Below are 11496 nucleotides of genomic sequence, written 5' to 3'. Positions count from 1 at the left end.
TCGTGTATTTTTTCTTGAAACTTGTCATGATGAAATTTTGGAATTTGTGGACTAGGTCGTCAGATTTACTTAGAGCAGGACAGAGAGGGGAAACTAAGAGAGAAAAAGAAACGAAGAATTTTTTTTGTTTGTAGCTAATGATAAGGTAAAGCCGTAACAATTACCCACTAGTATGGCATCGAGAGGCCCCACCAGAAGCTACTGCATGGTCCAGAATCCATTCACCAAATGGCAATACAGCAGCCCCAGTACTTTGCACCTGCTGATAGGACAGCCTCCTTAGTGGTTAATCCAAGGTTCGGGTCCCTGACTATCAGGCGGATAACGTCAGCCCAGACAAAACGTTTACCTCCAGCACCCTTACTAGTGACATGGCTACAAGGATAGACATAGAAACAGAAAATTTCCGCCATCTCTGCCAACTGTTCGCGCAAAATACTGGCAACCTAGAAAACAGCTATTTCTTCTCCCTTTGTCAGAAAAATCACTCATTAAAAAATGAGGACTGAGGGACAAATAAGAAGAAGCGAGAGTAACAGGAGCTGCCGATAACGCATCCACAATGCGTTTTCTACTCTCCATTATAAAAAAAAATTAAGTATTCTACTTAATAAAAGTCCAACGGACGTGTTTAAGGGAAAGTATGGTGATAGATTCCCCTCTCACGAACTAAAAATAAGTACAATTTCGTAATCTATTTTTGCAATCAACTCGGTAGATAAATAAACATTTATGGACGAGAAAAAAGCTAGCATTTAATAAAACAGAAATACATAAATTAAATACTGAAATAAAATGTAGTTATTAATATTTGAATCTAAAAATAAAAAGTACGAATTAATATCACTTATCTCAAAAACACTTCCGTCTCCAAAATGCAAACTAGTTAAGAATTTAACTTTTAATAGCGTTCAGAAGATTTTTTTAAATTAACCGTTAAAAGACAAGCGTGATTTTATTCTGAACTTTAGCTGTTTCTGTTTTCTTAAAAAAGAGAATTTATTCTCAAAATATTAACGAAATCTACCATCAAACAGTAAGTCTATATTTACTGACATTCGTTCATTTACCTGTTTCTGTTCAGACTTCACACCATTTCAACAACTGGTTTCCTGCATTGCAATAGCCTTTTTATACTCTTACGTACTTGTTTACAAACAATGCTTAAAATAAACTACTTTTTCCTTTTATGAATATGCATATATATATATATATATATATATATATATTGTGCATATTTAGGCAGTATTTTTCATAAAATATTATTACAAATATCACAGAGCTTCTGTTTAATTATACTATTTTTACTTTTCCAATTGTTCTAATCTTTGTTTGTGTCAAAATGGTCAACCACTTTATTGCAGAATAGTAAAATATCAATATTTCACTAAATATACGTCACACAAAAATAAAAACTGTATCATCAAATGATTGTTCAAGGTTAGTTATTTCCCAAAATTGTATTAAATCCATGCGATATCCATGAAGTTATATTTTATTTATTATCAAGTAATTTATACTGTCCATCGCTTTATTGCAGATCTTTTAAAATGCAAAAAAAAAGGGTGATTAACGTTATCGAAAAGGAAAGGATTGTTGCTGGACTTGCAAAAGGATCGTTCGGAAGGATCGGTGGGTAAAGGGTTGTTTAAAGTTATTTTTTTAAAAATGGTGGATATGACGATAAATAATTCATTTATTTGAGGCTTAGCACCTATGATGTGCTTTTGTTTATTATTCTTTAACAGAAAAATATAATAAATAGTAAAGTTTTCATGATTAGACATTGTATTTTTGCCCTAATACAACATTTTAAGAGACCTACAATGAAGCAAAAGGCAGTGGAAATTCATTGATAAAGAATAAAATGTTTGTGAATATCGCATGAATTTGAATAACTTTGTGAATATCGCATGAATTTGATTTAAATCTTGGGAAATAACTAACCTTAAAGTAGTCATTTGATTATACATTTTTTTTTACATATATTTAGTGAGATACTGATATTTTACTAATCTGCAGTAAAGCGTTTGACGCTGTTTATATGTATATGTGCTATATATATACGTGTGGCATTTTTGACATTTTTCGCGAGAGGGTCGAGGTCGTGTCTCGGGGGCCTCTTGAGCTTGAGAGGTTTAATAGGTGCCATTCAATTAAGTGTGGAAAATTTGAGAAGGGTCCGTGTCGGACATGTTTCAACCCCTTGTTGATTTGAAATGAAATGAGCAATATATGTGTATATATATGTATATATATGTGTGTATACACACACACACACACACACATATATATATATATATATATATATATATATATATATAGATAGATAGATAGATAGATAGATAGATAGATAAATAGATAGATAGATCAGTACTAAAACGCCTGGACTTTATATATATATATATATATATATATATATATATATATATAGTTACATATATATATATTTACATATATATATATTTACATATATATATATATATATATATATATATATTTTTTTTTTTTTTTTTTTTTTTTTTTACAAAGGCATCACCACATTATCAAGGCCCAGAGGCCACTCAAGGATAAGGGTTAAAGAGTGTACAGTAGAAATTGGTCAATATAGTAATCATTAGTAATGAAAATTTGGTAAATTTAATAACTTATATGGAACGGCTCATCAAGAACTTATTTACTTTAGACTTGAACACAACCATATTGTAGTCAGCCGGAAAGCAGGAAAACGGAAGACAATTCCACAGGCGTGCAGTTCTAAGAAAGAAGCTTTGTTCATGGAATCTACGTTTAGGTTTAGCCACAGATAAAGAGTGGGGGAAATTATTGATAGTGTTTACAGCTAGACGAGTGTTTCTTGTGAAAGTTTGGCGAGGGGGGACCAAAGATTGAAGCTCAGTTGAACACTTTCCATGAAAATAACGATACATCAGAGACAAACTCGCAACATCTCTTCTGTGAGATAGAGGTTGCAAGGAGGAGAAAAGGACATCTCCTACGAGGCTACGAAGTCTATTTTGAACTCTATCAAGGCAGGACAAGTCCTTTCTAGCAGCTCCTGCCCAGATGTGGCAACAGTATTCCATCCTTGGACGTACCTGGCTCTTATATAGGTAGAGAATAGCATCAGCAGTGAGATATCTACTGGATCGATAGAAAGATCCCACCATTTTTCCAGCGGCCTTGGCAACAGATTTGATATACGTGTTCCATTTAAGATCAGGAGTAATGGTCAAGCCCAGAAGCTTGTCAAAACTTGAGGCCTCCTGAAGACGAGAGCCATTCATTTCAATTGATGACAAATGTGGATTAGAATGTTGATGATGTAAAGAGAGAAGCTTGGTTTTAGATGCATTAAAAGTAACCAGCCACTCCTTTCCCCATTGTACTACGTGCTCAAGATCAGAGGAGAGAGAATTGGAGAGAACTTGGTCGTTTACTGTCTTAGATGTGGTACCATAAATGGTAGTGTCGTCAGCATAAATGTCTACAAATGATGTAAGGATATGATTTGGAAGATCATTAATGTAGATCAGGAAAAGAGTTGGGCCCAGGATGGATCCCTGAGGGACACCGGCATTAATACTGTGAGCTTCTGATTTTTGCCCCTCAACTACTACTCTTATGAACCTATCAGAAAGAAATGATTTAATAATTGAGAACACTTTTCCAGCTATACCATAGCTAGCGATCTTATGAAGTAAACCTTTATGCCATACCCTATCAAAGGCTTTAGATATGTCAAGAGCAATTGCTCTAGAAAGATTGCCACCGTCGAGAGATTTGCTAATCCTATGCGATATAACTGTAATGACATCTGCTGTAGATCTAGCAGAACGGAAACCATATTGAGTGTCACTAAGAAGGTTATTTTTGTTGAGATGTTTGATTACTTCTGTATTTAACACAGATTCTAGCAACTTACTCATGACGCACAGGAGACTTATTGGCCTGTACTGAGAGGGGGATGAGCGATCACCTGAATTCTTAAATACAGGGCATACTGATGAGGTTTTCCAGGGAGATGGGAAACTATTCTCCTTAAGACAACATTTAAACAGTTTTGTAAGTATGCGCGCTAATTCAGGTTGAAGTTTTTTGAGTACTATAATTGGAATACCATCAGGGCCAGTTGCTTTACTCGAATCAAGGTTTTTGATTAGCTTCGCAACATCACGTACAGATATACGTATATCACATAGCGTGTTTTCTGATACAGGAGGAAATATTGGGGGTTGGCGGTCTTGGTCGCAAAGGGTAGAATTTGCTGCAAAGTTCTTGACAAAGAGTTTGGCTTTGTCTGATGCTGACGAGATTACCTCAGGTCCATTGATAATAGTTGGGATGGAGCACACGCTTCTGTTCAGGATTCTGTTTGCTATTTGCCAAAACTGGTGGGAACCAAGCCGCTGCTCAGCTACTTTGGACTTAACAGATTGAGCATACAACTCTCTTGCGTTCCTTATTACTTTCTTACAATGGTTGCTGGCAGTCCTGAAAACGGCTTTAGTTTCCATACATCTATTACGTTTGAAGCAGTGGAAAAAGTGATTTCTGTGCGCAATGGCAGCAGCACATTCTGGAGAGAACCATGGCTGGCTGTTAGGTTTTTTCTGAAACTTTTTAGAGGGTATGAAATGGTCAATACCTACAATTAACCATTCAGTTAGGTCTAATACTATAGAGGACACATCCTTTTTAAACATGGAATGCAGAGGTAGATCAGATATAAATGTACGGAAGCTATCCCAGTCAGCCTTAGTGTATCGATATACTGTACGATGAAGAGGTACATCTGGGGACTTATTACATTTCATTTTTATCTTAATTGATACAACAGAGTGGTCGGAAGATCCAAGAGGCGACAGAACAGAAACTGAACATAGTTCAGGGCAAGTTGTGAGAAAAAGGTCTAGTAGGCTCGCATACTGGCCATCATTATCGGGCACACGGGTAGGTTCCTGAACAATCTGAGTGAGGTCATAGGCAATGGAGAAATCATGACAGAACCTCCCCTCATCATCGGTCTTGTTTGAGTGGGTCAACCATTCAACGTTGTGAACATTGAAGTCTCCACATACGTGAATGTTAGCTGAAGGATAAGTAGAAAGGACTTGGTCAATTTTCTCAGATATGCTTTGAAAGATAGTAACTCCACTGTTGTGGGGGCGATAGAGAGTAAATATAAATGCAGTAGTGTGAGCTAAAGCAACCCGGAAGCACATATAGGGTAAGTTAGGATCTTCCCTGGAGATGTCCCTCCCACATGGAAAGCTATCTTTAATATAGGCACATATTCCATGCCCATGGCGATCTTGGGGGTCAGATTTAGAAGTTAAGTTAGAGTATCCTGAAATTGCAAACTCATCTAGGGAAATAGCCTGTCCAATGCCAGTTTCACTTAAAAATAAAAGGTCTGGTTTAGTCTCCTGTAATTGGGTTTCAACCTCTGGAAGGTTAGAACGAAGACCCCTGATGTTGGAGAAGGAGACATGGTAGTAGGGGTCTACGTTGGAAGTTGGGGAACCGGGTTTAATCGTGTATTTTTTCTTGAAACTTGTCATGATGAAATTTTGGAATTTGTGGACTAGGTCGACAGATTTACTTAGAGCAGGACAGAGAGGGGAAATTAAGAGAGAAAAAGAAACGAAGAATTTTTTTTTATTTTTTATTTGTAGTTAATGATAAGGTAAAGCCGTAACAATTACCCACTAGTATGGCATCGAGAGGCCCCACCAGAAGCTACTGCATGGTCCAGAATCCATTCACCAAATGGCAATACAGCAGCCCCAGTACTTTGCACCTGCTGATAGGACAGCCTCCTTAGTGGTTAATCCAAGGTTCGGGTCCCTGACTATCAGGCGGATAACGTCAGCCCAGACAAAACGTTTACCTCCAGCACCCTTACTAGTGACATGGCTACAAGGATAGACATAGAAACAGAAAATTTCCGCCATCTCAGCCAACTGTTCGCAAAAATACTGGCAACCTAGAAAACAGCTTTTTCTTCTCCCTTTGTCCGAAAAATCACTCATTTAAAAAAAATGAGGACTGAGGGACAAATAAGAAGAAGCGAGAGTAACAGGAGCTGCCGATAACGCATCCACAATGCGTTTTCTACTCTCCATTAAAAAAAAAAAAAAAAAAAAAAACTATTAAGTATTGTACTTAATAAAAGTCCAACGGACGTGTTTAAGGGAAAGTATGGTGATAGATTCCCCTCACACGAACTAAAAATGAGTATAATTCGTAATTTTTGCTATCAACTCGGTGGATAAATAAACATATGTACGAGGAAAAAAAAAAAGGCTAGCATTTAATAAAACAGAAATACACAAATTAAATACTGAAATAAAATGGAGTTGTTAATATTTTAAATCTAAAATAAAAAGCATGATTGAAATCACTTATCTCAACAAAAACAATTCCGTCTCCAAATTGCAAACTGTGTTGAAAGAACTTCAGTTAGTAGCGTTCAAAACATTTTTTTTTTTTAAATTAGCCGTTAATAGAAAATCGTGATTTTATTCTGAACTTAAGCTAGTAACGTTTTAAGAAGCTTACGATATAAAAGAAAAGGCTGATGGGGGGGGTTCTTCCGAAAGTAAGTTGGTGCCGTTATAAGTAATTTCGAGATAAGATGGAAGCCGGTATTGGACTAGAAAAAAAGCTAGCATTTAATAAAACAGAAATACACAAATTAAATACTGAAATAAAATGGAGTTGTTAATATTTTAAATCTAAAATAAAAAGCATGATTGAAATCACTTATCTCAACAAAAACAATTCCGTCTCCAAATTGCAAACTGTGTTGAAAGAACTTCAGTTAGTAGCGTTCAAAACATTTTTTTTTTTTTTGAAATTAGCCGTTAATAGAAAATCGTGATTTTATTCTGAACTTAAGCTAGTAACGTTTTAAGAAGCTTACGATATAAAAGAAAAGGCTGATGGGGGAGGGGGGGTTCTTCCGAAAGTAAGTTGGTGCCGTTATAAGTAATTTCGAGATAAGATGGAAGCCGGTATTGGACTAGAAAAAAAGCTAGCATTTAATAAAACAGAAATACACAAATTAAATACTGAAATAAAATGGAGTTGTTAATATTTTAAATCTAAAATAAAAAGCATGATTGAAATCACTTATCTCAACAAAAACAATTCCGTCTCCAAATTGCAAACTGTGTTGAAAGAACTTCAGTTAGTAGCGTTCAAAACATTTTTTTTTTTGAAATTAGCCGTTAATAGAAAATCGTGATTTTATTCTGAACTTAAGCTAGTAACGTTTTAAGAAGCTTACGATATAAAAGAAAAGGCTGATGGGGGGGGGGTTCTTCCGAAAGTAAGTTGGTGCCGTTATAAGTAATTTCGAGATAAGATGGAAGCCGGTATTGGACTAGAAAAAAAGCTAGCATTTAATAAAACAGAAATACACAAATTAAATACTGAAATAAAATGGAGTTGTTAATATTTTAAATCTAAAATAAAAAGCATGATTGAAATCACTTATCTCAACAAAAACAATTCCGTCTCCAAATTGCAAACTGTGTTGAAAGAACTTCAGTTAGTAGCGTTCAAAACATTTTTTTTTTTAAATTAGCCGTTAATAGAAAATCGTGATTTTATTCTGAACTTAAGCTAGTAACGTTTTAAGAAGCTTACGATATAAAAGAAAAGGCTGATGGGGGGGGGTTCTTCCGAAAGTAAGTTGGTGCCGTTATAAGTAATTTCGAGATAAGATGGAAGCCGGTATTGGACTAGAAAAAAAGCTAGCATTTAATAAAACAGAAATACACAAATTAAATACTGAAATAAAATGGAGTTGTTAATATTTTAAATCTAAAATAAAAAGCATGATTGAAATCACTTATCTCAACAAAAACAATTCCGTCTCCAAATTGCAAACTGTGTTGAAAGAACTTCAGTTAGTAGCGTTCAAAACATTTTTTTTTTAAATTAGCCGTTAATAGAAAATCGTGATTTTATTCTGAACTTAAGCTAGTAACGTTTTAAGAAGCTTACGATATAAAAGAAAAGGCTGATGGGGGGGGGGGTTCTTCCGAAAGTAAGTTGGTGCCGTTATAAGTAATTTCGTGATAAGATGGAAGCCGGTATTGGACTAGAAAAAAAGCTAGCATTTAATAAAACAGAAATACACAAATTAAATACTGAAATAAAATGGAGTTGTTAATATTTTAAATCTAAAATAAAAAGCATGATTGAAATCACTTATCTCAACAAAAACAATTCCGTCTCCAAATTGCAAACTGTGTTGAAAGAACTTCAGTTAGTAGCGTTCAAAACATTTTTTTTTTTAAATTAGCCGTTAATAGAAAATCGTGATTTTATTCTGAACTTAAGCTAGTAACGTTTTAAGAAGCTTACGATATAAAAGAAAAGGCTGATGGGGGGGGGTTCTTCCGAAAGTAAGTTGGTGCCGTTATAAGTAATTTCGAGATAAGATGGAAGCCGGTATTGGACTAGAAAAAAAGCTAGCATTTAATAAAACAGAAATACACAAATTAAATACTGAAATAAAATTTACATATATAAAACGTCCAGGCGTTTTAGTACTGATCTTTCGGATTTTGTTTTCGTCTCATTCCTACATCTATTTATTTGTAAAATAATGTGTGAAATTTGTCATCATCATCATCATCATCATCATCATCATCATCTACAGCAGAAATGTGAGTCTTATAAGCAAACTTTTTATTTAAAAAAAAAGAAAGAAAAAAGGTCCAGGCGTTTTAGTACTGATCGGGTGGATTTTGTTTTCGTCTGATTCCTACGTCTATTTATTTGTAAAATAATGTGTGAAATTTGTCATCATCATCATCATCATCATGATCATCTACAGCAGAAGTGTAAGTTTTATAAACAAACTTTTTACTTAAAAAAAAAAGTCCAGGCGTTTTTAATACTGATCGTTTGGATTTTGTTTTCGTCTGATTCCTACGTCTATTTATTTGTAAAATAATGTGTGAAATTTGTCATCATCATCATCATCATCATCATCATCATCATCTACAGCAGAAGTGTAAGTTTTATAAACAAACTTTTTACTTAAAAAAAAAAGTCCAGGCGTTTTTAATACTGATCGTTTGGATTTTGTTTTCGTCTGATTCCTACGCCCATTTATTTGTAAAGTTGCACAAACACTTCAATGAGTGACTGCCTCTTCTACAAATTGTTTGCATTGGACTGCTTTTCTTTTTTTATTCACGTCAAACTCATTTAATCATACCCTATCACCATCATCGTCGTCCTGATCATTGAAGATTTATGCCTTTTGGAACGCTCCTTCATGTGTATTTTACATGTATGTGTATGTGTACGTTTGTATGTGCATATGTATATATATGCATATATGTGTGCCTATATGTATATATATATATGCATATGTATATATATATACATATGTATATATATGCATATGTATATATATGCATATGTATTTATATATGTTTGCATGTGTGTGTACATACATATGTATGTTTGCGTACATCTGCATGTATGCATGTATGTGTGCATGTATGCATTCATTTCCATGTGTATGTGGGGTGTAGAGGGCTACCGTAAGCCGTAGTTTAGGCAACCCCGCCAGGAGAAGCAAATCTCTTATTTAAAAACCCATAAAGCGGGAGACCAGTACCCGCATTAAGCTGGTCATGTAATAATTGATCTGTCATCATTATATGTATCAATGTATGTATATGTGTATGTATATATATGTATGTGTTTATATATGCATGTGTCTGTATATGTATGTATATATGTATGAGTATCTATGTGTATAGGTATGTATATATGTATGTGTGTATATATGCTTATGTGTGTTTGTATGTATATATGTATATATGTTTGTCCGTATATGTGTATATGTATGTGTGTATATGTATGTGTATATGTGTATATGTATATGTGTATGCATATGTATATGTATGTGTATATATGCATATATATATCTATGTGTATAAATGCATATATATGTATGTGTATGTAGGTAAATGTATGTGTATGTATATTTTTGTGCATATATGTGTACGTATTTATATGTGTATACGTATTTATATGTTTCTATTTGTATATGTGTGTATATATGTATATGTATGTGTGTATGTATATGTGTGTGTATATGTATTATGTACAGTGTATGTTTATAGATTTGTATGTGTATATGTGTATGTATATGTGTACATGTATATATTTAAATATATGTATGTATACCAATGACCGTCTTCAGTGTTATGTATGCTTGAGCGTGTAAAAAGTCATTTTCGGGCTCATGGACTTTCAGAATCTGAGGGTGTGACACTCGTCTGACAAGACGCTGCAATTATCATATATATATATATATATATATATATATATATATATATATATATATATATATATATATATATATATACCTTTCAGGTTTGAGATGTTCAAAAGTCGGGACTAATTAAAACAACGAACGACGTTGTTAGATAGTGCTCAAGAAAAAAAGCAAAATATTTTTTTATTTTATTTGAGGGTACACAGTTACATATGGTCGCTACAAATAGCCATCTTTCTTTGTGGCGTCGAGAGGTTCCAAGGTACCTGAGGAAGTCTCAGTGACTGTTTACCCTGAAATAAAATTATATATATATATATATATATATATATATATATATATATATATATATATATATATATATATATATATATATATATATATACACACTGTTGCAGTAATGTTTAACATGCAAGGATGATACTTTTAGAATCTGGACGTATATAGCTTTAGCCAAAGGCCCAAGAACAAATATCTATATATTTAAGAATAATTTGAAGGTGTTGCACATTGAGGAACAAAGCTATTAGTACAAAAAAACACAATATAAATATAATATTTCGTTTTAGTTTTGAGGTAAATTCATTGTTACTTTTTCTATAAAGAAAGCTATTTTTTTTTCAGGTTGCCTTTCTGGTTGGACTTTCTATAAACGCTTTTGCTACAGAATAATTAATAGAATCGTAAAAATGAACGAGGCAGAGTCGACGTGCGTTCAGTATAAATCTTCTTTGATAAGTATACCTTCTATGCTTTCTAAAATCATCGAATACGAAGAGATATTATGGACGAAAATCAAGGTAAGTAAATCACAAAGCATTTGAAATGTTTATCACCGCGCAAGCAGAAAGGACCAGCCTAAATATAGTAATTTTAATTTGTCCAGATTTTGTATATATTGTTATAGAGTTGTGATTTCGAAAGTAAAACAAAATTGGGTGCCATCAGCTAGAATCAAAACCGATAGCAAAACTGTAGCATTCAAAACTGGTGACGTTTCCACTGTATTAACGTGATACGCATATGAACTGGTTAAAAATAAATTAAGATAAATGTAAAAACTGTACGACGATCTTTTCAATTTTTACCCATTCTTGACCACTTAAAAACTGTTTTAACCGGTTAAAGACTCACAAGAAAAAAACGGTCCGTAAAATTCAATCATTTGAGGCCCCTAGCGC

The 11496-nt window shown here is 33.7% G+C and overlaps 1 protein-coding gene across 4 annotated transcripts in view; it reads left to right on the top strand.

The window, feature by feature from the left end:
* LOC145283588 (uncharacterized) overlaps positions 1-11496 on the top strand; it is a 148934-nt gene that overhangs the window by 92219 nt on the left and 45219 nt on the right. For all 4 annotated transcript variants that reach the window (XM_080132512.1, XM_080132514.1, XM_080132515.1 and 1 more), the window contains one exon: positions 10940-11115. In XM_080132512.1, the coding sequence (XP_079988638.1) occupies positions 10940-11115 (176 nt within the window). The remainder of the gene's footprint in view (positions 1-10939; positions 11116-11496) is intronic.

Source organism: Euprymna scolopes, chromosome 8 (assembly GCF_053919585.1).
Source record: "Euprymna scolopes isolate OS-2025 chromosome 8, ASM5391958v1, whole genome shotgun sequence".
NCBI lineage: Eukaryota > Metazoa > Mollusca > Cephalopoda > Sepiida > Sepiolidae > Euprymna > Euprymna scolopes.
Note: the sequence above shows the minus strand (reverse complement) of the source record. Positions and strands in the feature narration are given on the sequence as shown.